General features: G+C 33.3%; 1 protein-coding gene across 20 annotated transcripts in view; it reads left to right on the top strand.

The window, feature by feature from the left end:
- The window catches only part of Sox6 (SRY-box transcription factor 6), a 556,749-nt gene that overhangs the window by 406,550 nt on the left and 123,076 nt on the right, over nt 1–27,123 (top strand). For 13 of the 20 annotated variants that reach the window (XM_047516550.1, XM_047516548.1, XM_047516547.1 and 10 more), the window contains one exon: nt 23,105–23,228. In XM_047516550.1, the coding sequence (XP_047372506.1) occupies nt 23,105–23,228 (124 nt within the window). The remainder of the gene's footprint in view (nt 1–23,104; nt 23,229–27,123) is intronic. The other 7 variants (XM_047516555.1, XM_047516557.1, XM_047516559.1 and 4 more) reach the window with 1 other exon arrangement.

Below are 27,123 nucleotides of genomic sequence, written 5' to 3' on the forward strand. Positions count from 1 at the left end.
GAGGCGTACCATTTGTGTAATCATACATTTACATAGGGTAATGGTGTTTGATTCATTCTGTTATCTTCCCCCCAACCCCTCCCACCCCTCTTTCCCCTCTATACAGTCCCTCCTTCCTATGAGGAGGCATTTTTAAATCTATTTATTGAGCACCTATTCACCTTTCTTAAATTTCTTTTCTAAGAATATTTTGTTATCTTATTTCTACTTTACTTAATAGTAAAATATGGCAGAACATAGCACTGAAGGCTCAATATCCAAGTTCTTGGGTCTCAAGAGTTAGAGCAAAAGTTAATCCTACAGTTGCCCATACTGTATTTCACCTTAGTTGTCCTCAATGCCCACATAGAATTAATCATGTGCATACCTTTATTTTAGTGCTTACTATGTAAGTTAAACAGTTTAATAATAGTTATCATTTATGGATTTATCTGCCAAGCACTAACCTATTTTTTATGTCAATTTTCTTTCATTTTCATAAATATACAACAATGTAGATTTTATTGTTACCATTTAACAGATGAGAAAAATAAGGTAATCATCTAGTTAGCTATAGCTATGTATCAAACTTAGATCTCTGTGGCTTTGAAACCTGTGATCTTTCTTCTCTACCATGCTACCTCCTAGTTAATGAAAGGGAGGAAATAAATAGCAGTGCCTAATTAATATGAAATGGGGACATAAATCAAAAGATATTAGGGCTCTTCCTATCTTTTTTCCTCTTTTCCTTTCTAATTCAGTTGAAAAGCCATTAGGCAGGCTCAATTGAGAAAGGTAGCTGAGTTGGGTGGCAGCCAACTTGGGTGGGCCCTGCAAGAAGAGTGGCTTATCATGATTTCTCACTCAGTAAGAATTGGCGCCTATGAGATAAAGGCTGTTGAATGAGGAAGTGTGAGGAAGTGGCTCAGTAGGATCAGAAAATGGATTGGTAACATATAGGAGGTAGGGACTTAGAGTATATCTGTGTATGCATATGTATGTATATGTATGTATCCATCCATATATGCACATCTACACACATATGTATATGTGTATATGTCTATATATGTATATATACATTCAGATTATCTACGTGTGTATATGTGTGTGTGTGTGTGTGTGTGTGTGTGTGTATGACATAGATCCATATACCCCTAAATAGCTTTCCTAATTTTTATTATGTCCTTTGTAGTTACAACTGAGAAATTGCTAAACACTAGGAGGACAATCAACACCATAAAAACAGCAATAGGAAAGTTGTAACTGGAAAATTTAAAATACCAAACCACTAATAAATACTTTCCATTAGTGTATTTACTTTTATAGTTTACTATTACATTTTCCTTTTGAATTTTTTTAACAATATGGATATTGGAACAAAATTGGATGATATTATAGTTAGAATAATTGATTTTTTTTCTGTTTATACACAGAGAAGGCTTTCTACTTTCATTATGCCCGATAATACAGCACAGGGATTACTGGAATAGTGCTTTCTTAATTTACTATAAGAGCATTCTGGGTTAGAAGTTCCTTGGTAATTCCATGATTATCCTGCCTGATGACATCAAAGGTGCTCAGTTTGATACTGAAAACCCCTCTTTATGGACTGGTATTACAACAAGCATATTTATACTGAGGACCTAGCATTGCACTCCCAGATCATTTACAATGAGTAAACTTTGGTAAGTTCTGTTCCATTTTTTTATGTTGAAAAGAAGGGGAAAAGTCACCTCACTTTAACATGTCTTATAAAATCATTGTTTCATTCAACAATTACACATTGAGAATCTACAATGTGCCAGGCACTATTATGAGCAAGAGGGATAAAAAAGCAATGAACAAAAAACCAAATACCTGTATAAAATGTTTTTGAAAACTTATGAGCAGTATTTGCATTGACAAAACAAGTTATCACAGAAAACCAAGGATTTGAAAGCACAGTGTTGCCCTTCTCTCTGTGAAGTACAGTATTAGTCTTTCTTCAGTTGATGAAATGAAGGGATTTCATTATATGCCATTAAAAAATAATAAAACTCAGAGTAACTGCTTATAGCAGGAAAGATGTCTTGACACAGGAAAGACACTCCTTCCTGTCTTTTCCTTTTAGAAAAGACAGTTACAAATATGGAATGGAGGCAGACAAGAAAAAATTCTGTGGTGTTAGAAGTATCAATATAATTTCATGATTTTGTATTTAACTATCATAATATAGAATTATCTATATTTATCTCTATATAAGTAAACATAGGTATAAAAGTGTGTGTATATATAATATACACAAATACATTTATTGGCTACATCTACTGAGGAGTAAAGTATACCCCAATGGGAATGTAAACACCTTACATACAGATCTCATCTTGTAAATACTTTTTTCCTGAGTCTGGTCCAGGGAAGGGAAAATACAGAATAAATATGGAACATTCCTTTATTCAGAAATTGAGGAAATGCCTAAAGAATTATAGGGACAAACACAAGGATGGAGAATCCAGCTTGAAGGAGCAACCTATGTCTGTATCTGGCAAAATTTAAGCATAATAATGACTCATTCAATAGGATAAGAATCCACAAACTGACTATAAATGAACATACGCATACACACACACACACACACACACACACACACACACATATATATATATATATATGAACATATATATAAATAAAGAAGTAAGTGGAGAAGAGAGAGCTATTCTTTGTGTTAGAATGCCAACTAAGAAATATGCAAGAGAATGTGGAAAGAAAATCCTTGGCAACCATCATAATAAATTCACATAAGAAACAAGAGGGGTGCTGGAATTATTGTGGGTAGGAGTTGATAAAGAATGATGTAGTACTTATATAATCTCTAAGTATCTCCCAACACAATAATTAAGAAAATGCAAAGGGAAAATGTTTAACAGTATAGTGGAGAAACCTGGTAGATACCACATTACTCAGGTGACACCGTAATAGGATAAATTTATTTCAGATGCTTCTGATGGGATGTGGTGAGAAGAGCAAAGCATCTCTTCCACAATATGTCTGCCCAAAACATATAATAACTCGAATCTAATCACAGAGATATGTCAGAAGAACAAAATAAAACAAAATAATTTAGGGACAGTCTAAAATATCTCTGCTTTGAAATCTTCAAAATTGCTTAGGATATAAAGGCCAAGAATGAACTCAGTTACTGTTCCAGATTGAAAGAGACTAAAGAGACATGAGAACACATCATCCTGAATCAGATCTTATTGCTATTGAAGACACATTGAGACAATTACAGTTGAGAAAAAGACATCAGAATCAATTGATTTTTTGAATTCTGGCTTTGTCTCATTAGTAACTCTGTGTCCTTCACCTTTCAGAGGCTTTATTTGTTTAATCTGTAAAACAGGAATATTCAACTGTATTGCATTATGTGGATTAATTGAGATAAAGTGTGAGTGTGAAAGTAGCATACATTTACTGAATAAATGGTCTTTGAGAAGTAATAGGTATTCAAATAGTAGGTCTTTAAGAAGTCATAAGTTTCATTTCTTTAACTGCTTTGTTCCTAGAAACAAGTTTATATGTGTAGAAATATGGTGAAGCCTTGAAAACAATTCCTGATTTACAAATGGATGTCTTGTAGTAAATGTAGAGAAATAATGTACCTTTTCATTGTACTTTATTTTTCAGAAATTCCCACATCTTTTAGATAGTTTTCACCTTAATTTCTTAAGATAAGCAGTATAAAACTCATTCTCTCATTGATAATGTAAGAAAATTATGACCTGCTCGTTTAAAAGTAAGATAGTAGAACTAGTATTTCAGTCTAGGCTTTCAACATTTAAGCATAGGACTTTTTATTACTCAGTTTTTCTTTATCTTTTCAAACTCAAGTACCTTCTAGACAAATAAAAACACCTTATACAATTTGTTAATGTTGAAGAAATTTCAATTTGAGTTGATATTGTAACACAAATATTATTTTATTTTCCAAGATACATATTCTAGAAGATTCGTGAGTTTTCTCTAGGCAGTGTGGAAATGAGAGCACAAAGGCAGTGTCTTTTAACACAATGCCAAGTGTTCTGCTTTGTTTTCCTTATCATAGACTTAATAGAGCCAGAATCACAAATATGTGTTGATAAGCATTTGCTTATGATATGAGGAACCTGTATAAGTTGTTGTAAGTAACTACTAATTCACACTGTCTACACCATCTCCAGGAAAATTTCAAGAGTCCTCTTACTTCCCTTGGCTTACTGTTCTTAACTCTGTTATAATGTGGCCTGAAACTCTAGTCTTAAAAATCTCTTCGTCATTAACTAGTATGCCATATTGGTTTAGAGTACAATTCTGGAGTCAGACAGCCTGGATCAAGTCCTGGTCCTTCCACTCGTTATCTCCCTGATATTGAGGCAAGCTACTAAGCTTTTCTGTACCTCACCTATAAAATGGGGGGAAATAACAGTACCTACCTCATCTAAATGCCTTGAGAATTAAATGTGTTAATGAATGTAAAGCACTTAGAAAAGTGCCTGGCACATTATAAATGTTGTATCAGTGTAGCCTTTATTACTATTATTACTGTTGTCATTATTATCATCATCCATGTAATTACCATGGTGGCTCAAAGCAGTTTAATAACTTGATAATGTTATTATAATGTCATAAGATTCAGATTAGCATCTGTCATTAGGTCTTCAGTCTGTCCTTACTTTTGTGTCTGATAAATAATTCCAAATCTCTATCATTAGCCTTCCTTGGATATTTCAGTGAAAATATTGGTCTTTCTGTTTTGTAAGATCCTTCTTTAATCATTCTTCTTACAGAAAACCTTCATAGGAGAGACCCAGCTGTGCTTCTCTGGGCTTTTTTTCTCATATTGACTTTTACAAACATGCTTTCATGATTCTCACGTCACATGCACCCACTACCTCAAAGCTCATTCCCAGGAAGACAAGAGTAGCAGTGGGATAGAGACAGTCTTTCTCCTATGACATAGTGAATCTCTAGGACAGGGAGAACATGTGGAATGATGAAAACACACACAAACATACACACATATGCACCCCAATATTCTGAAATCTCTCCAAAGGGGATATGGTCCTTTATTTAAGATAGCATTGAACTATTTTGAAATGATCACACCTAAATTCAGTGACTAGCATCTACTATGTACTCAGTACTTAACATCATTTTCTTTACATGACAACCTCTTTTAATAAAGAGAAATTGAAATTTAAGCAATCTGTTATACTCATGTATCTGACCTACATCTTTTGGCTTAGTTCACTTATTCCAGTGCTTACTTTGTCATACTATGACTGATGTTGAGCATCCTCTCATGTACTTAGTGGCCTGGTGAATTGTCCATTTAAATCCTTAAGACCTGTATTTATTTATTCATCATACTATTGAGTTTTAACAGTATTTTTTTATTTGAGATAGAAGCCCTTTGTTTTCTTTTGCAAATATCTTCTCTGTTCATAGCTTTCCTTTTTACTGTGTCTTTTAAAGAGCAAAGTTTATAATTTTGGTAATGTCCATCAGATCAAATTTTTTCTTTTCTGGCTCAAACTATGTTCTGTTTTAAAGTATTTGCCTAGTACGATATCATGAAGATTTTCTCCTATATTTTCTTCTGAAAGTTTTCTGGTTTTAACTTTTATGTTCAGGTCTTAATCCATTTTGAGTTTTTGTATAATGTAAGATAAAGGGCAAGGCTTGGTTTTTCTAGATGTCCACTTCTAGCAATATCTGTTTGAAAGACTATCTTTACCCCTTTAAATTATCTGGCATCATTGTGAAAATCAATTCATCAAATAAATATGGATCTATTTCTGGACTCTCTGTTCTGTTCCACTGATTATGGAACACCACCCTAAATTAAATAACATTGTAGTAAGTCTTGAAACCTTCCTATGGTTCTGTAACTTTGTTCTTACTTTGCAAAATTGTTTTGACTATTTTTTCCACATAACATTTAGAATCAGCTTGATGCTATCTTCAAAATGTACTGCTCCTGAAATTGTCTTTTTTCTTTTTTGGTTCTGGGGATCAAGACCAGGGCCTCAATCATTCTAAACAAGTGCTCCGCCACTGAACTGCATCTCAGATCTCTGGAATTTGGATTTGTATTGTGTGAAATCTATAGATCAAGTTGAGAATTGTGCTTTTAACAATATTGCATCTTCCATTCCATAAATGTTATACATTTATTTCAGTGTTTCAGAGTTTTCCTTCACAAGTAAAATAAATTTAGGTATACATCATGCTGTTTTGATATGTATATACATAATGAAATCATTACTGCATTTAAGCACATTAAAATGCATAAAAGTAGATGAAACAGAATAAAGCAACATATAAAAAGGATAATACATTATAACCTATTAAATTAATCTACCCATTACCTTCCATAATTACCTTTTCTAGGTGGTAACAGCACATCAAATCTATTCTTTTAACAATTTTTCAGTTTACAATACAATGTTATTAACTGTAGTTCTCATGCTGTACTTTATTCTTAAAATATTTTACAAGCTTTCAGTATAGAGGTCTTGTATATTTTTGTTAAAATTTTCTAAGCATTTTATTTTTATGCTAATTTAAATGGAGTCTTTAAAAATTTCTTTTTCTAGTTGTTTATTACTAGCATGTAGAAAGACAACAGATTTTTGTTATTGACTTTGTATGTTGTGACTTTACTTCATTTACTTATTAGTTCTGGTTGCTTTATTTTTGATTCCTTACAGTTTTCTATGGTCATGATCATGTTTTCTGCAGATAAAAGCAATTTTACTTCTTTCTTTTCACGCCGTGTGCATTTTTTCTTTTCCTTTGTCTATTGTACTGCCTAAGATATTTAGGACAATGTTGAAAAGAAGTGGTAAGAGTAGACATTTTGCTTGTTCTGATCTTGGGTAGAAAGTAGGGCTTCTTTCTCCATTGATTAGAGTATTGGTTGTAAGGTTTTCAAATATGTTTTTAATCAGATTTGGGAATTTCCCTTACATTTCAGTTTGCTGAAAGTTATTTTTTAAATCATGAATGGGTTATAGATTTTTTTATTTCCAAATGTTTCTTCTGTATCTATTAAAACAATTTTTGCTCTTTTATTTTCTTATGATAAATTGTATTGATTGATTTTCAAATATTAAACCAACCTTGCTTTCCCCAAATAAACCCACTTAATTTATGAAGTATTGTCCTTTTCATATATTATTGTATCTTGTTCAACTGTGTACTTTTATGCTTTTTAAAACTAGTGCTCTGTCACTAAATAAAATAACTCAACATATTTTGGTAAACACTGTCTTTGTAAAGTTCTGTATATTGCAAAGAATTTGAGGAGAGAAATTACAATTCTATTTTCAGAATTCATGGTCTCATACATTTTTAAAAAGGGTAATGCATGATTGATTTTAATTTATGTCTCAGACATGCAAACTTGGTGATGGGGTAAATTGGGGAAACAGAGAAAAAGAGGCAATTATCAGAGTCACCATGTATCTGTGTTGCCAGAATGTCTTTGTAGAAGTGAGATTTACCTTCATCCTCTTTTCATGATGTGATTTGTGTTTAAGAAAACATATTTAGACTAAAGCTGAAAGAAGATGTGTTATGTTTGTATTTAAGTTATACCTGTAAAAAGACAAAAAGAAATCTGGGAAATAGAAATGAAAATTCCTGAACTTGAAATGAGCAGACCTAGTTCCAATGTAGCTGATTTTGACGAGGTATATCACTGTCGACAAATCACAGTTTCCCTATGTGCCTCTGTCAAGTGCAGTGGTTAAGCCTGAAGAGTAAGCAGTTCTGGATAAGGGAAAAAGGGCATATGTATACCTGAAAAAGCTCACTGGAGTTCCTTGTCCATGTGAAAACCACTGGATTATATGCATAGTCTCTAAATCTTTTCCATCCCTGAAAATCTGATTTTATGATTTTATGAAATTAGTGAACATGGAGACCAAAGATTTGTTTTCAGCATTGGCTTTGTCATTCTCAAGTTTTGTGAGTTTGGCAAGTCACTTCTCTCTTGGTCTTATTAAATTTTCGTTTAAAATTAAGGTATTAAAAACATGTCTTTCTAAAACCATTCTAGTTTTAAAAGTCTGTGATTCTAAAGTGTGCTAAATCTTTTTATTATACATATGTGAATATGTCAAACATGGCAAAGAACTTACTGTGGTGAGATAACTATGGTTACATATTTTATGTGAATGTATTTAGCATCCTTAAGAATCATGGGAAATATAAACCAAGGCCACATTGTTAAAATTTTCTAATTTTTAATGGGAAAAATAAATTTTCTCTTGAGCATATGTTGAAATAATATTAGTGTATTCCTTGCTCCATACTTGTAATACAAAAATCCAAGGCTTTTGTGTTTTTCTAGAATATGGTTTTCCTTTATTATTTACATTCTGTTGTAAGAAAGCTTCAAGCGTTACAGAGCGTTAGAGCACCACATCTTTAACTAGCTGGGACATAATACATGATTTGAGCCCCCAATATTTTCTAACACTAAGGTTTGTTTATTAAAGAAACCCCATGCTGTGACTGAATCAGTCTAATAGAAGCCAAGTTTGAACTTGAACATTCAAATGTATGCCCATATATCTTGGGCATATATCATACATAATGATGTGGGGTCTAGACATCTTTCTGGGTTTGTTTATGTCTGTTATGGATTCCCCTCATTATCCATGCTGTTTAAGGGAGACCCCATGGATTTCAGCTAGTTTATTGCATACTTTCTATATTTTAAGACTAACTCAGAGTTCCAAGTGGCACATATGTTCTAACTTGGAAGATTATTTTCTCACTTTCCTGTTTTACGACAATGATTAAGGACATGTTTGAGAGTGGCTAACCATAATCCTTTTGGCTATGTTTCAAATATAGTTTTGTAATCTTTATGCTTATTGTGCCACTCTTCCTAAAAATTTTTGACAAGTTTGAATTATAGCATCTGTTTTTCTGTTTCTAAAACCATATTGTGTACCATCTGTTGTTTCATTATCATTGATTATAACTCTTAGGACTTAATATATGTAAGTAAAGACTTTAACCTTTACTTACTACTGATTTTATAGTTTATGGATACACATTATATTCAGAATGCTAGCTAGAGCTGAATAAGTGTAGCTGAAGAATAGATTTTAAATATAAAAACAAAAAAATTCTATTTCTAGTTACTATTATTAATTTGGAGCAATAAATTCTTGGTCACTTGATGAACAGACTTCATTGTTATTGCTATTAAAATCTCTCCCCCTAACTTTTATGTAATTAGGTATCTCTGCAGGACTCCTTGGTTTTAAAGAAACTACTATTCATGTTCTTTTTGAGTTACAAAGTTATGTTTCATCAAGTGAAATAAATCAAATAACATTATCAGAATTTGCAGTGAATATTGAGAGAGGGTGGAGTGTCATTAGAATTCACCATTAGGGGTATTTTTTTTTGAGGGGGTAATATAGCACTTGCTATAAATATTCATCATGTTCTTAAGTCTAGAGATATTCAGTGATTAGGTGATTTTATGCCTGTTTATGCTGGCAGGAACAAAAGAAACTTTAAAAACTGAAAGCATAAACATAATTGAACTACCCACTTAAAAGAGAAATTGGAATAGATGTTTTCCAGGGGAGAACATGCTTTCTGTGTAAAAGAGGCTAGTGTAACAAGAAGTCATCTATTCTTGATTTCTTTAGACAGCTAGAGCTTTGTGCCTTGTCTAGTTTCTGTGTTTTAAGAGCTTGTTCTGTGTAGCAGAAATAATACAATAAATGGGTTTAACCACATTTGTCTCAGCTAGACAGTCTGCTTTGTCAGAGATTGCTGGTACAACATAAACAAATTATGTGTTTGTAGTGCTTTTCAATGAAAGCCTATCTAACAGAGCTGAGATTGTGTTTCAGCAGCTGTAGATTTAATCTCCTACCTGTCAGTTAAAACAGGCATTTCCTGAGCCAGATAAGGACTGGTTGTAGAGGAGGGAAGTACTCACAGCTGGACAAAGATCTATTGTTATTGGCTGATAATTTCTATGTAGACTCAACTCCTTATTCTACCAAGGAAACTATAGTCATAGTGCAGTATTAAAGAGCTAACAAAGAATTTTTATTGTTAAATCAAAGAGAGTTAAAGAGAATCATAGTTGGACTTTGTGTCATTCATTTTTAGGAATTTTCATTTGGATCTAAAAGATATTCATAGCTTTGATCATCATTGTGGATGTGACAAAAAGGCTATAGACAATGACTGTTCACAAATGAGTAACAAATCATACAAAGTCAAAAAATTAAATCTTTGAATTGATGCTGTACTATGCGACTCATATATCATGAGTACTGTTACTCTGAATTTTGAATATTCTGGAAAAGATGTAATATTAAATATTAGTTCTATAATATCCACATGTATACTTTTACACTTTTTCTTCTCCTAATTTTCAGTAAAACAAATTACAGTTGTCACTCTAGCTATTGGAAAATTGGTGGGTAGAGGAAATACAAATGGAAATACAAATCAAGTTATTTCATTCAAATAAACATCTTTGCTTTTTCTTCTTTTTCCTTTTATGTGTATTTAAGGAGTAGAGGGGCAGGATTCCCTTTCTCTTTGTTTCACTTCTTACTCATAGAAATTTATAAAGCTAATTGATATGTTGTGGTAGACTTGGTTTAGCAAAAAGTATCTCTGTATTTATTATATTATGGTGAGTACCACCTCCTAAGTCAAGAATAACTGATGGGTGATGCATTTGTAGATTGGTCCCTCTGTTTATACCAACTTAGCAATCTGAATCCACAGTTTTCAATTTTCAGTTTAAAAATGATTTAAAATAATTCATAAGTTTGAAAATGAACATATGTTTATTGGTTAAAATTTTGTAATTAATTTTTAATTATAGTTTTATTGCAATTCTGTTTTGCAATGAGCATATTGCATGTCATTTTAATTCCTACAAAATACTTGTAAGGTAAGTATAACACTGTGTTTCAGAATTTACATTTGGTGAAATGTAAAGGACAGACTGAGAAGTAAGTGAGTCAAAATTATAGATATAATGGACAGTGTTTATTTAAAACAAAACCACAAAAATCCACTATAATCTAGCTCATTTGCTTCTTCTCTCTCTTTTTTCTTTAGTTTTCCTTTCGTTATTTTTAATTTCTTACTCTATTTTTTCCTTTCTCTTCATAACATCTTGTTAGGATTAGGACATACCTATTTAGTAATAGTTTTTGTTTTTGTTTTTGTTTATTTTTAGGTTGGGAATTGAACCCAGGGTCTGCTAGGAAAACTTTTTTCCATTGAGCTATGTCCCCAACCCACTTTTGGTTAAGATCTTATATTGGGCCTACTTATGAACTAAGACATGCACTATTTCTATCCTTTATTTGCCCATTAAGAATTATCATTAAGGGTAATGCACTATTATGTGCATACACACACACACACACACACACACACACACACACACACATTAAAATAGAGGATTAAAAAAAACTAAGAATTTCTTGGTAAGATTTCTTATTTTAAGAACATGTAAAAGGTTTAACATATTAATTTTCCATTGTGAATTCTGGTTACTTTTTTCTCTTGACCAAAGTGAACTAGTATTATTCCATTTCTTTTTAGGATTAAGTTTCTATTTCTTTTTAGTTATAATTGCATTGAATTGTTGAATTATTGATTTCATTGAGTTATTGCAAATCAATCCTGAAAAACACTATTATTCTTTATAACAGAATATCTTAAAAGATGAATTACTGCAGCATGTGACTCTGTAGTATAAATTTCATTTGGAAATATCACATTAGCCTTGACTACCAGAAATGAAAAGTAAGAGTTTTATTTAACCAGTATTTGAGTCAGCTTATATACATTAAATTTTCTGTTTTGTAATCTTTACTATTGATTTTTCCATATAGGAAGGTTAGTAGGTAACTCGAATTATTCTTAATATTTATTTATTTTTCATACAGAGATTGAATTAAGAATCTGAATTTTAAGTTTTTGTTAGTAAGCTTTTCTGCTGCCTAAACTTTTAATAAGTGGCATAATGTTTAAGGAAAGGAGTTCAGATGTAGCTGTTTCTAACCAGATTTTAATTTCTTATACTCTTCCCTTTAGGCATTACTTTAGTACAAGTGCTTGAAAGGGATATGCTTCTGTTTCATATGGAAGCACTGACTGAATTGTATTTAAATCAATCAGTCAATCAATCACATATTTATTCTTTTCCTGGCATATTTGGAGGCACTGTCCTAGCAGCACATTAACATTCTGTCTGCAAGAGGATATGTAAGATGGAAATAGGTCAAAATATTATTACCACTTTTGGACTGTTAAGGTAGTTTCTAAATTGGTGTTTGCTCTCATTCTTGCCCTGTGGTGGTACAGGATATGATTTATCATTATCCTGTTGCCTAGAATGATGACAAATATTTGTTTGATATTTGAATTAATGTATCCAAATGGGAAAACAATTAAATAATTCAACATAATATGTGCAATGCATATTTCGACAGAGGAAAAGGAATTCATATTTCAGAAATTTTCATACTAGAGTTGAACTGATGTGGAACCTTGAAGGGTAGGTCAGGTTTGGGAAGGTAGAAAGGAAAGGAAATATTATTTTATATAGCAAGTGAGAAAAGTGGTATGAACAAAGATTAGAAGCTATTAAAGCAAGAAGAGAAAGACCATGGTAAAGAGTCAGTAGGTCAGAGACTTGAGAAGTACATTAAGATCATCTGTTGGAAGGCCCAGGCTAGGGAGTTGGGACTTTTTACCTTCTTTAATAGAACATGTCTTTATTCTATATAAGATAACTTAATATGAATATAGTACTAAGTAAAAGTACAAAAAAAATAACTTTTTAAAAATTAGCATGTTAGCTTATTCTTAATAATCATCATCAGAGCTAATTTTCTTGTTCATTGAATTTGGGTAGCAGATATAGGAGTCTGCGAGTTATGTGTGTAGGCATATGTATAATGCATATGCTGAGGATGAGGCCAGTGGTTACAAGATATGCTCCAAAATAACATTAAGTGCATGTCATTAACTTTTTGCTTCAAAGTCTAGAGTGTGATAAATACTGAAAACCTGAAGGTTTTATACTGTTTATGTTTTTACTGAGTATTCATTTTTTATGAAAATCACCTCTTTTTCCCCCCAATCACATTTCTAACTGCCATCTCTCATGGACACTTCCAAAGACATCATCTTGCCAGGGCTGAGCTCCAACTGTCAGTAACTTAGACATCGAGTTCATGTTCTTTTCATAGTTTCCATGGTATGGTTCTCAGGCCTTGATTAAGCTGAAACTGCTTCTGCTTGTCATGATAGCTTATACTTAAATATTTTTCTGTCATTCATTCTGGGTTGAATAACCATCCCACTGTGATATAACAAACATTTTTATTACTATTTTTGAAAATTGTATTCCTAGCTCTTTTGGTGAGAACATCTTACCATTTCTGTCAGTAAAGTCTATAATTGGTGATGGTAAAATTTTTAAAGAAGCTTAGAGGCATCTCTAAAATTATACTATAGATGAATTTCAACAGATAAAATAGGAGTGCTTAATCAATTTTTAAAAATCTTGAAATAAATGAAGTCAATTGTTAAGGTTTCTTACCAACAAATAGACTTTAAAGTTAGATCATGGCATAGCCAAAAGAAAAGATAGATTTGGAGCTGTTTTATATTTCTGTGCCTCAATTTGAGGCTTGTAAATGATGAAAGGACTTTGACTTGATTCAGCAGATTAAAAAATCATCAGAATTGTTATAGCTTAGTTTTAAAATAACATAGGATAAAAGTTCTTTAAAGCATTTATGTAGCAAATATTTGTTGAGACCCTACTCTGTGCAAGGCCTTTTACTGAGCTCTAGGGAGATACAAAGTCCCTGCCTTTAGGTTGCTGGTGCATAATTTTAACAAGACCTGCAGTTTAAAATGTAAACCTGCATTTCTGGATGAGGAATTTAATAATTGAACTCTGGTCATTGCTAACAGAATAAGCTTGTATAAAATACTTCAGGGGTAAAAGCCAGATTGCCTTCATTACAGGTCAAAAGTTTATGAAAGGTTTATATCTGGATTTGGTTCTTGCAAAGAAAGGAATGCCACATTCTTTACAAATGTTAACATATTTATATAGCATTTATACAGAATTTGAAAAAAATTAATTTTCGTCTTGGCAAAACACTTTGATCATTTTGTATTTAATGGGGTTTCCATTTAAGAACAACAATCATTAGTCTCTAATATGTTTCATACTTCTCTGGAAATAAGACAGGGTGGAATAAGAAACATTCATCTTCACTAGTCTTTGGAAATATCCAAAGTAATTGACTAGCTCAGTCTTCTGTGATGGCCTGGTGACCACTAACTGTGACTATTTGCATAATAGTCAACTCTTCACTTCTGTAGTGATAACTGTTTGTATCTGATTAAAATTAAGACTGTTTTAGTTCTCTTGACTTTTCCAGAAGTTGCAAAAATTGAGATTTGCTGTTCTGCTTTAACCAAACAAATGCACACATGGGGATAACAATATGCTGAGTTTATGCAGATTTTACAGCACGAATCTGAATAAAATACCCACTAATAGATCCTTAAGGAGTAATAAACACACATGAATTTTCCTTAGTTGCACTTTAAAGTGATTTTAACATACTACTAGACCTTAACAATAATATTTAATTGACAAGATTATGCATTTGTATGGATTGAAAAGGTGGTAGATATCTAATTCCAAATGAATCATAAATTTTACTTTTGCATAACATGTTTTATTAATTTCTTTATGGCCAGGATATTCTATTTCCCTCCCAGTGAGAGTTTCTTAAAACATAGTAAGAAAATTTAAACACATTTAATTAACATTCATCATCCTTTCTGGAAAGTAATCTGACTTACGTCTTCATAAATACTCTCAAAAATTTCTGAGGTATCAACCATAGAGAGACTATGGAATGATAACAGAGTTTTTTGCCATAATATGATTTTCTTCTTAAGCTAATCTTTCCTTTCTCTGTTGACCATATTCAAAAGTAAGATGACAAACTACATGATTTGTACCAGTATGTCAGTAAAAAATAAACCTATTACCACTACTGGATAAAATAAGGGTATAGACTTCTCTAAGGCTTCTTTATATTTCTAATGCCTGCCACAGAACCAGTCAATAGGTTTTCAGAAAGTGACTTTTGAAGAGTTGATGCAAGACAGGCACTGCTTCCTTCACTTATGGAATAATGTTTCCCTGGAGTCTAAGAGGTCAAGTCTGTCTCAAGCTCTTCATTTCATGGAAGAAGGGAAAATAAGTAAGAGACGGTAGGAATCAAGATTATGTTGGTGTCGAGTCCATGTTGTCATTGTTGTTTTCTTTGAAAATTCAATATTTAAATAGAACATGTGCAAATGAATGAGTGAAAAAGTAATGATGTTTGAATACTGATGATCCTGGTAGATTAATGTTTATCCATTAAAAAAATATACATAGAGCAAATATATGCAGTATGCTGAGAATATAGAAAAGAGGTATTAACACAAAGGGCAGGACTGGCTCTTTCAGGGCTGACATTCTTCTCTGGCTTTTTACCTGAAGATTTTTAAAACATGTGCCATTGACCTGATGGAGTCATTGTGCTCTTACTCCCAAAGATGATTTCTCTCCTGTAAGCAAGGAAGGGAGCTGAAAGTGCTAGACTGTGCTGTGCATTTTAAATAGCTGTCTTAAAGGCTAAGATAGCAAATAGATTTGCTTTGTTAGCATGTTTTACTCTTGGTGATGGGAGTGGGGACATTATGAAGCTAGTGACAAGATGTCTTTTTTATTTCTTCTGTGAATAGTTGGGATATTTTGTGAAGTATATTCAATAGCCTAAATTAGCAAAGAGAAGTAAACTATTGAAACTGATTTTTTTCTTGATCTCCATTGAACAATAATATACAGAAGAGTACATAACCAAGAGTAAAGTTAATCTTCATTAATGTTCTCACTAAAGCAAATGACTTTGAAGGACCAAAACCTGAGTTTTCAAAAGAATACTTTTAAACTATGATATATTATGTATATTTTATTTCTTTTAGGGATCTTATTGACTGTTTAGTGTGAATTTTAAAGACATTATAGTAAGTATCCAAAATTCTAGATGACATTGCATATTAAAGATGAATAGTTAATAATTGTAATAAACTGTTTTTTATATTATCTTGATAGCACCTGAGGAAGGAGAGAAGGGGAGGGGAGAGAAGGAAGGAGAGAGAATAGGAAAGGAAGAAGGAAAGGAGACATCCTATCAAAAACAAAGAAACAAACAGAAACAAGGGATTCTTTTCTGGATACTGTTATATTATTTTTATAATGTGTATCCATTTGCTCTGATGGAGAACATCTGGGAAGATAGGGCTTTTCTCAGATTCTCTAGAAAATGTATGTCCTGGACTTGCTCCTGATGGAATTTCAGTTTGATTATTCTCTACTGGAGCCAGCTATATTCTTTTAGAAGCAGAATTTCTATACTTCATAGGTGTAACAATCAGAGAATTGTTAAATAAGACAAATGAAAGGCAAACAAGGTTATGTTGGGATGTACTTAAAAGACATTTTTAAGTTCTCTTCTGAAATGAGAGCAATTACTGCTCAATACCTCATGCAGTTGCATTAACAATACTACCTTATAGAGATTTGTGATCAGAAGACCAACCCTTAGGTCCCTGATGATTTGTTTCCAACCATTTACCAGTTATTACAAAATGCCTCCTATCTTCTTCTTTCTATGATAAGAGGAATTGGGCAGATAAAAATATAAATGGCACTGACCATTCAGGAAACTCAATTTACTTGGTGAGAGATAATTAGTGAATTGAAGCAGTGATATAATTTAAGGTTTTGTGTGCTTCTATCAAGAGAAGTTTAGTATGTTGACTACTTCACTCATTATGCTTTCTATGAAGGGCAGAGCAGAGTCAACATGTTAGATTTAACGACAATGGCAAATGTTTGAAACTTAAAGTGTTTCTATTAAGACATGAATTTATCCTATCACATGAGACTGTTTTGCTTTTAACTATCCAGAATTAGCTGAGGTTCATGTACTGACCTGACCTGTGCTTTGGGCCAGGAAGAAGATACCTACCTCTCTGATCTTGAAAGCTTTTCATGGAAGGTTTCTGGGAACTTATTTTGTGTGCTATCTGCTGTAGCTTTGACACTAGTAACACTTAATGCAAATGACTCAGCTATTCTTTGCAATAAAATTATGACTGTTAAGGAAATGGAACCTTCTCCCCCATTTCTGTCTGTCTGCAGAACCCATATCTTTTCTCTCTCAGTTGTTCTTCTTTGATTTCTGTATTTTCTCTCTTTCTCCCTTTCCCTTTTTGTTTTGGTGTATGCACATTGGAAACATTCCTTCTGACATTTTAAAGGTGGTTTCACCAATTAAACCACATGAGGAATGATTTTCTAGAAATAAAGCATTTTAAAAATTCTCACTTGCCCACTGCCTTTAACTCAGTAACAGACATTAATATGCCCATGATTTTCAATACAAATGCTTATTGCCCATCACTAAAAGAAGTTAAATAATCTTCATGAAAGAGAAAATGAGCCCCCCTGAGTGTCACTCTGTTTGCATATTAGCACGTAGCCAGGTCTCTGCCAAGTTGCTCTCTGACTGACTGCTGCAGATGCTCTTTCTCAAGTATTCTGAGTCATATCTTTAGTGCAAGTCTTCAGGGACAAACAATAGCACCTGTTCCTCACAAGATATCAGGCCAGTTAGCCCATTCATGTATCTTTAATGAAGCTCTGGGGCAGATGGCAAAAAATGGCATCTTCAACAACTTAGCACAGAGAAAACAAAGGGGATAAGTGTTGATGCAACAATGCTGTTTTACGAACTGGAAGAGACAGAACCTAAATGTTTCACATGCATCTGCTGCCGTCTTGATTCTCTGAGAGAAGAGAGGAATACCCTAGCAATTAAAATTTCTGGGCATGTAGCCTATTTGATCAAGAATATGTTCCCCACAATCTCCAAAGGGGAGACACTTTGGCCAGGGATTGTGGAAGCTTAGAATTAATGGACAGTTAGTTGTGCTTTGGGGTAGATAGTGTATTTATTCCTTTCATGATGCACTAAGTTCCACCCATGATGAGGTTCCTGGTTTCTCATTAGTCATTCAGCACCCAGCCAATTAGTGCTTACTTTCAAAGCAGTAAAAACAAAGCAGTTTTCATGCTGAGATATATTTTGGCTACATCATGTTTTACTCTTTGTACTAACAAAATCAGTTTTATCCCTTTGTCTGTAGGATAATTAAATAATCTCTGAATTTATGCATAGGGAAAGTTATACTTTTTTTTTTAAAGATGCCACTTGAAATTTTGATAACTTCTTGAAAAAGACATGTGGAGACTGGTTACTCTTTGATGGAGTGAAGGGAATTCTATTATTTTTCATTCTTAAGTAAAATACTTTTAGGGTTGCTGTTTCTAATGTTACTACCTTTCTGGCATGTCACCAAATGGGAAAATAAGATTATGGGAAGGAGGAGGAAAGGATTACATTTTTCAGAGCAAGGCGGGGCTTCCTCTGTCTTCAAAATTCTTTGTCTGCCCTAAGCACTGGTACCCAGTGCAGTGACCAGAATTCACAGCTTTCATAAGAGAAAAATATTTTGGATGCTTATGTGATTATTCTACTTTCCTTGTCTTTTCTACTTACCTAGCTCTTGCTTTCCATTTTCTGTCCCACATTTGACCAGTAGTCTTCCAGTAAGTACAATAAATGGAAAGTTATGAGAGGGGGAAATAATTGCCTTAACTCATACTTTCCACTCATATCACTTGCACTGGACCATACAAGTAGTTGGAAATATTCATAGACCCTCATTAGCCTTACTAATTTTTAAGACATGGTATCTTTAACACACTGGGGGAATCTGAATAAGATTTTTGGATTATATTAATGTCAATATCCTGCTTCTGATATTATAGTACAGTTTTGCATGGTGTTACCCTTGGGAAAACTGGGTCAAGGATGCATATGATTTTACTGTATTTAATAAAATCTACAGTTATCTTTATAAATCTGTCAGTTGTTATCACAAAGAGTCACTTTCCTCATCTCATTTAAATCTGTTTAGCAAAAGATGACTTCATGTTTCATATAATATGGTACTTATATGTATAAAATTTACAAAAAAAAATTACAAATTTTGACCTTGACTTTCATGTGGACTTAAATCCTGGATCCACCACTATTTAGTTGATGAATTTACTTAACCTCTTGTGGTTTTTGTCTTTCTCATTAAACACATTTTTTATTTCTCAGTAAATATGTCATTGGGTTTTGCCTATTAAATGAGATAGGATCTATAAATCACATTCCCAGTGATGAACATATAGGAAACACTGAAAAGTATTAGCTGCTGTGGTGGTTATTATTATTATTATCTCTATCATCATTATTATTACATCCATAATTACAGTTAAAAGAGGAACTTTTCATCATCTGTGCTCAGGCTAACTAGTTGCTGCATATTCTCAGTTGTCTTTAATAAAGGGCACATTGACTTTTCACAACATTGTTTTATTTAAAATAAGTTAAGGGCAATTTTATCATTTAGAACTAAATGTTCATTACTAATGAATGTATTATAATAAATCCTTGAAATTAATGGCAGTAAATATTGAGAACAAGTGTGTTCTGGGTAAAAATAAGAGAGGGGAAGAGTTTAAAATTGGACAACATTGAACCTCAGAACTGCCTCCAACAATACACCTCTGACACAAAATTACTGGAGATATCCAGATTTTTCTCTGCTGAAATAGTGTACACAAGTGATTTCTTTTTTTCTATCACTGAAATCCATGCGATATGATGGGAAGAGCATAGGGTGATTAGAAATTTTGAACTTTAGACCTGTTTTTTCATAGGCGGTAGGTATAGCCTTAGCTTGTACTTTTATCTTCTTGAGTCATCTGCCTCCATATTTGTGATTTGTTAAGTTTGGACTAGATTAGTGAAGCTCAAAGAATGATTCCTGGACCAGCAGCACCAACTTCACTTGGGAACTTGTTAGAAATGTAAATATACACTCCTCCAAGGCCTCACTTTAGATTTGCTGATTCAAAGTCCCTGAGGGTGGGGCCAAACACTTGTGGGGGGTTTTTGTTTGTTTTTGTTGTTGTTGTTTCACGAGCCCAGTGGTTTATTCCAGTGCCCACTGAAGTTTGAGAATCACTGCTTTTAATTAAGCTGTAGTTCAAAATGTAGATTAATGTATCTAATTTTGGAGTTTCTGATTCAATGGGTATGACGGGGAGCCTGATAGTTTGCTTTTTAAAAAAGTACCATAGTTGCCAATGTTGCTGGTCAGGTACTATACTTTGAGAACTACAAGGTTAGATCATCTCTTAAGTTCTATTTTAACTCTATGATTCTATCATTACTGTTGCGTTCACGATGTCTCCTGTCTCCTTTTTAACTGGGTCTCTAACTTATTGAAATAGCCTTTGGATAATAGCATAAGTTTTAAACATATCCTACCTTATAAAACATGGACAGAAAGAACCTCCCTAAATTCTTCCATAACAAACTTATGTTAATATAAAACACATAATTCTTTGGCATTAAAATGACCATAGATAGTTTACTTAGTTATCTCATGGACATAGACAATTACAAAAAAAATCTAGACATTCAGATTCTAGAATTAAGGTCTGGTTCATAATTGTCATTTACCCTCTTATAATGTCTTAACATCTGAAAAACTTGGGTAACCAATGTGAAAAATGTGAAAATGAATCTGTTTTCATTATAAGATGCTATTTAATGAATAGCACTAAAGATCCCAAATTACATCTTCATATATATATATATATATATATATATATATATGCAACACATACACACACATATATATATACATATATATACACACACACATAAGTATACACACACACACACACACACATATATATATATACACCATATGTACCTAGAGGTGTATACTACCTCTTTCAAGTAATTGTTGAATAATTTATTAATAGAACATTCTTCTTCGTGGTAAACTTTCCCAAAACCTCTTCCATTTGAACCTAGTTCTGTCCTTGGTAACCACTCAGTCTTAATCTGATCCTTCTTCCACACATCATTCCTTCAAATATTTGAAGATAACCTGATATCTTTTCTGTCCCAAGAGAAATATTCCAATTTCTTCAGCTTCTTCTCAAAACTCCTAATAGTTTATAACAACTTAATAAATAATCCTTAAATGAAAAGAAGGAAAGAATAAACAGAAATGATACTCAAATTTCTCACTTCTCTTGCTCCCTTTCTCTATAGTGCAAGGCACCTGCCCTTTGTTCTAGGTATGTGCTGAAACTGTGTTTCTAGAGGAGAATGAAATTATTTCCTTTGATGTACTCTTGTACTGAATGATGGTCACCCACAAAGATACTGTATTTTGTTTTCTGGCATAAAACAGTGCCTTCATTTCTGACATTTCAGGTTTGTATTAGGTTACAATACAACAAGCAAGTCGAGTGCTTTTCTTCAGGGTTAAAGGAAAGACCTGGACACTAGGGGATCAACTCCAATTTAAGCAGGTTAAGTTTGTACTCTGATGTACAAAACTTGGGCTTACCTCAGCTAAAATGGAAGAAATAGCTGTTCAAAGCTAGTTTCTTTCACGCCCCACTGACAAGGTAGTAATTGCACAAAGACCTTTTTATTATAAGTTGATTTTCCTGAGAAATGAATTCAGAAAAATACTGTAAAGTGTTTATTTTTTGCTTGCCCTTTATTAACCCACATCTTAGGGCTTTCCCTAGAGAAAAACTGTTGGTAAATGAAACCTCTTAGACCCACACATTTTTGCACTGCGTCCCTGGTTGTGGAGGGATCAGGGACAGGACATGGCAAGTCAGTGCTATTTAAACAGGGTCATCAACGAGTATATGGAATTTTGCCTAAAGAGAAGATTTAGGAATTTAGACAGGGGAAGGGTTTGGGACTGGTTGAATTACTGGTAAAGGTTTATATCTTATACAGGATACAGGGTAACCCTTTTCTAGCAAAGAGGCCAAAGACCCTGTTTGAGCTAAGAGATCACTTCTTTTGGTCCATCATAGTTTTGATCTTTAAATGAGAAAAATCCTGTAGTCCAACCTATAAAATCATGCCCCAAAAGCCAGGATAAAACCTTCCTGCCATGCTATCCTGGAATCAGGGCAGCATGTGTAGAGTAAAGAAGGAAACTAGGAAATTAAAATGTAATTTTCACAAGCATGATTCTGTCATAGCTCTTATTTTCTTTATATGGAATACAAATACTGATATAGAGTGAAGATTTTCTATTTTGCATTTTTGTGCTCTTTGATACATTTATTGAGGTCAAATGAAATTTGATATAGTAGGATTTATTATGAAATGCTCTCTGAATACAACTCCATAATTACTGAGCTACATGGTAGTGCATAAAGCTGTAAAACTGCTTAGCCAGACAAGCAATTTATATGTTACATCGAGGTGTGTATGGCAAAGAATATTAGTTTAATTGGAAGCCAAGATGTAGTAGCCTTAAATCTGAAGAGCTATATGTTTAATATAATGCAGTGAGGCTTTGAAATAAGATACCTAAACTGGATAGATACAGCTTTTGGAATATATAACAATTAGACATTATTTTCTGACCAAGGATACTAAATACCGTTTTCAAAATAAAGCACAGAATGCAAAACAGGTGAAAGGGCAAAACCTCTCAACATTGTAGTGTAAGAAAAGAAACAAACTTATTTCTTTTAGTTATTTGTTTACAAAAAAGAAGGAAAATAAAAGCAAAATAGGAGAAATGAAAACCATTAACCACCTTCTGGTGAAACACAGAGGCAGATTTACAATTAAGTTATGTCCTTGATATACTAATAGCATCTTTAAAAAAGAATTGATGGATTTTGTCTGAATTTTTCTCAGTTTGAAGATATGGAATGAGGTGAGAGGTGGGTGACTGTGTAGGTACCAGCACACCACCAGGAGTGAGAAACAAAGACTTCTTGGCATACATTTGCTCTCTGTCTGATCATAGGCTCTCTTCTGTTTAGCAGGTTCAGGGTCACATGCCTCCGCTCATGATCCCAATTTTTCCACATGACCAGCGGACCCTGGCAGCAGCTGCTGCCGCCCAACAGGGATTCCTCTTCCCCCCTGGAATAACATACAAACCAGGTAAGTAGAGAGAGATTTCACATTCTTTTGGAATTGCTCAGATGCACATGTTTTTGCTTAGTAGTCACAACAAACACAGGGGCATACAAGGGAACTTTGAATAAAAAAGATCACCAAAGCTTATTTTAAAGTAAAATTAGAATTGGGAAGAGGGGGCATTGTAATAAACTAATTAATTGCTAAAACTTTTATTTTCTCTTATTTTATCTGTTCTGAATTTACAGATAAAATGCTGCTTTCCCTGGGGACTACAAAATTTCTGTCAGCTCTCTCTATACCTTCACTGTGAATAATGTCTTTGGTTAAAGACCTTTTCTTCCTCCTGAGAGCTTTCATATTCTGGGAGACTGGTCACATATGAACATAAAATATTGTTATTGTTTGCTGTCAAATTTCTCTTGGGGGAATAAAAAGTTTAAACTGGGGTGGTTTAATTTGCTTCCCACTAATAGGTAAACTTCTTTTTTATTTTAGTCTAAATAATGAAGAATTCAGTAATATTTTTCACTCATCTTTGAACCTCAAAAAACAGGTCACATAACCTTGCAGTGAAATATGTTTTGAGATGATTTAGCAAATGTTATGGTTTTTCTTTATTCCTCTGAGTTTACTGGACTCCTGGGGAATTCAATTAGGGGCATAATGGTTTGAAGCTTCTTTCAGAGCCTCCTTGTAAACAGAGCTTTAAATGTTTAAAGATATGTTGCCAAAGGAATCCAATGTAAGAAGATAGTCAAGTAAATAGAAGTCAACCTTAATTTCATTTGTGCATTCTTTGTAAGTGACCTCAGCTCAGAAGTAGTGACCTTGTTGTACTCATTAATAATTTCTGTGTCAAGTTCTTTTTAACATATTAACCTGATTATATTAACCACCAAATCTGAGTGCAACAAATCTGAATGCAGCGGTTTCTTTGTATATGTGGATTATAAAGTGAACAAAGGCATTTTAAATATTCTTATAGCAATAAAATGTAAATCACTTTACTAAAATTATGGGTAAAAAAAGCTTACTAAATAACATAAAAACAAGCCTAACATCTATTTTGGTTGTTGGTTACTATTGACTACTCTTTTGCATTTGGTAGAGTGCAGCCTCTTGTGAGAAAAGATAGGATGTCTTTGGCAGATCTCCGGTGATTCGAGGAATAGATATGTTAAGCCATTGGTTAATTTCATATTTCCTGGTGCTGGGGATGGATTGAACCCACGGTCTTGTACATTCTAGTCAAGTGCTTTACTACTGAGCTATGCCCCTAGTCTTAGGATTGACTGATTTAAGGACTCGATGAAAAGTCTTCAAATACAAATGAGTCAAACTAGTACAAATTGAATATCCCTAATTTGAAAATTCAAAATTCTCTGAAATCTGAAAATTTTTAGGTGCAAAAATGATGCTCAAAAAAATTGGATTTTCATTCCAGTTTCTCCCTTTAAAGAAAGTGGAAGAACTGGGGATTGAGAATAACAAACTGTTACATGCATTTATCATTATATCAAAATGAACCCCACTCCTTTATTTATTTATTTATTTATTTTGCGGTGCTGGGGATTGAACCCAGGGCCTTGTGCTTGCAAGGCAAGCACTCTACCAACTGAGCTATATCCCCAGCCTGAACCCCACTCTTACGTGTAATTATAATGCACTAATAAAAACTTTTTAGAAATTTAAAAAATTGGATTTTGAAGTATTTTGGATTTTAGATTTTTTCATCTTAGAGATTCTCAACTAATAAAGTCTTTATAGATGTTCCAAAATTAGGAAAAAAAACCCCAAATCTGAACTATGTCTAGTCCCAAGCACTTTGGATAAGGAATACTCAGCCAGTATTCCCAAAAGATTTTTGGATGTGTGAGTGAAGGAAAATTATACATTTAAATTGCTAAAAATTCGTTTTTCTAGAGAATAAATTTTATAGTAAGTCATACTCCCTATGACATTGGCATCTGTATTAAGGACAGGAGTATATTTTGTTGTAAAATTTGCTTTTGTTAGTGTTGTTTTTAGTACTTTTCTGATCTCTATAAGTTGTTTTGATTATGTCTTCATCTTGACTTCTATGGAACATTGATATAAACTAAATTACTGTCTTATCCTAAAACTAAATTGCCAACCACATACCAGTCCCAGAAATCTTTCAGATATACTGTAGAAACTGTTTGATTTCAGTATTTGTAAAGTTAAAATTCTCCACATTTCAAAATCAAGTGTGGACTTTATTTTCTGGTACCTATGGATACATGACTTATAACCATGTTACCTAATTTTGTTAAAAATGTGGTATTGTTTTCATGAGGGAAGATATTGCTATACATCCAATGAATTTAGATCATTTAAAAGTAAGTCTTCTCAAATAGAATCCATGAGATTACAACATGTAACTGAGAAGAATTTAGAGAGCAGGACAGTATTGTGCAGGAGTTAATTGCCTCTGTTGAACAAAATACATCGCGGAGTGGTGTCCCAAGATAGCAAAGCTGTGTTTGATTATGTTGACTAGACCTGTTGAGTAAGACAGGACTTTGGATTTGGATATGTAGAAAAATTCTTCATCACAAACAAGGCTGGTAATGCTGTATTTAACCCTTAAATTATATCAAAGAATTTAAGCCAAACTCTAAATTCTGGTTAGTCTAGGTTTTCTTATATATAAAAATCATATTTAAAATAAATTAAAAACATACATTCTTATGCTATTAGTAGAGAAATTATAAGCCCAGGAGACAGTCTATGCAGAGTTTTTGTCATTCACATGAGTTGGAGAGAAAGACAACTATTGGACTGGAGTCTGGCCAAGCAAACTTTGTTGGCCCTAGACTGAACTTCAGCCACTTCACTTGACATGTATATGAGACAATGGCTAATTTTTAAAAGAGAGAAGCCTTGTCACAGATATAAAAATTTGGAAATAGTGTCATGAATTTATATTTTGGTCTCCTATGTAAGAGGATGAACAAGCTCTACTCTGCTCTTTCTATATAAAAATAAATTTGTCTTTTTTGTTCCCTTTTCCTCTTCCCAGAACCTGAAACAATTCCACAGTGTTTGTGAATGGAATATATTGATTCAGCTACTTGTATAATTATCTTGATTTTTCAAGAGCAAGGACCACCTTGGGGTGACATTAAATGTTAAAGTTGGATTTTTCTGATTGCAGTTTAGGACAATGTGAAAAATGCATTTGGGGAAATGGGTCTTCACTCCCCACACTCCAGGTGATTTGACCTGTAGCTCTGGGAATTTTGGGGTTTGAGTATGCAGTAAACACCAAGCAAGCTCTTTCTCCTCTGTGCATTGCTGAGCAGGCATGCTGCCCAAAGGAACTGTATCACTTTAGAGGAACATCTTTCAGATTGATCTCTCTGGAAATAGCCTCATTGTTTTAATTACTAAATTTTTATTCTTATATTGGTTCTATAATTAGAGACATCCTTTTAGACAGGAAGTCATCATCAGGGCCTAGAACATAAACCACAAACTTTTAGTTGCTTTGCTCTTTTATGGTGTGATACTAAGAGATGCAGCAATCAAGGGTAAGAGAAACATATTTAAGCACTGCTGTTTGAGAAAATTAAAAGATGAAGGCTCTTTCACAGTTGCTAATGTGCATATCAGATCAAGGCCAACTTGCCTGAAAAATAAAAACCACAAATAGCCTCCTTGGTGCTCCAGGGATGATGCAGCTGACCCATTGCTTTGTGTAGCTGGAAGTTTTTAAGTGATCCCTGCTGAGCAGCACCCTAGAAATTTCGTAGGAGACCTTGGAGTAGAATGTCAGCCTGCTCCTGAATCCTCCGCTTACTCACTAGTCATAGTAGGACAATGGCTAAAACTTACTGAATGATTACTGTACCAAACACTGTGCTAAATATTTCACATAGATTATTTTATTTGT

Source organism: Sciurus carolinensis, chromosome 11 (genome assembly GCF_902686445.1).
Source record: "Sciurus carolinensis chromosome 11, mSciCar1.2, whole genome shotgun sequence".
Lineage (NCBI taxonomy): Eukaryota > Metazoa > Chordata > Mammalia > Rodentia > Sciuridae > Sciurus > Sciurus carolinensis.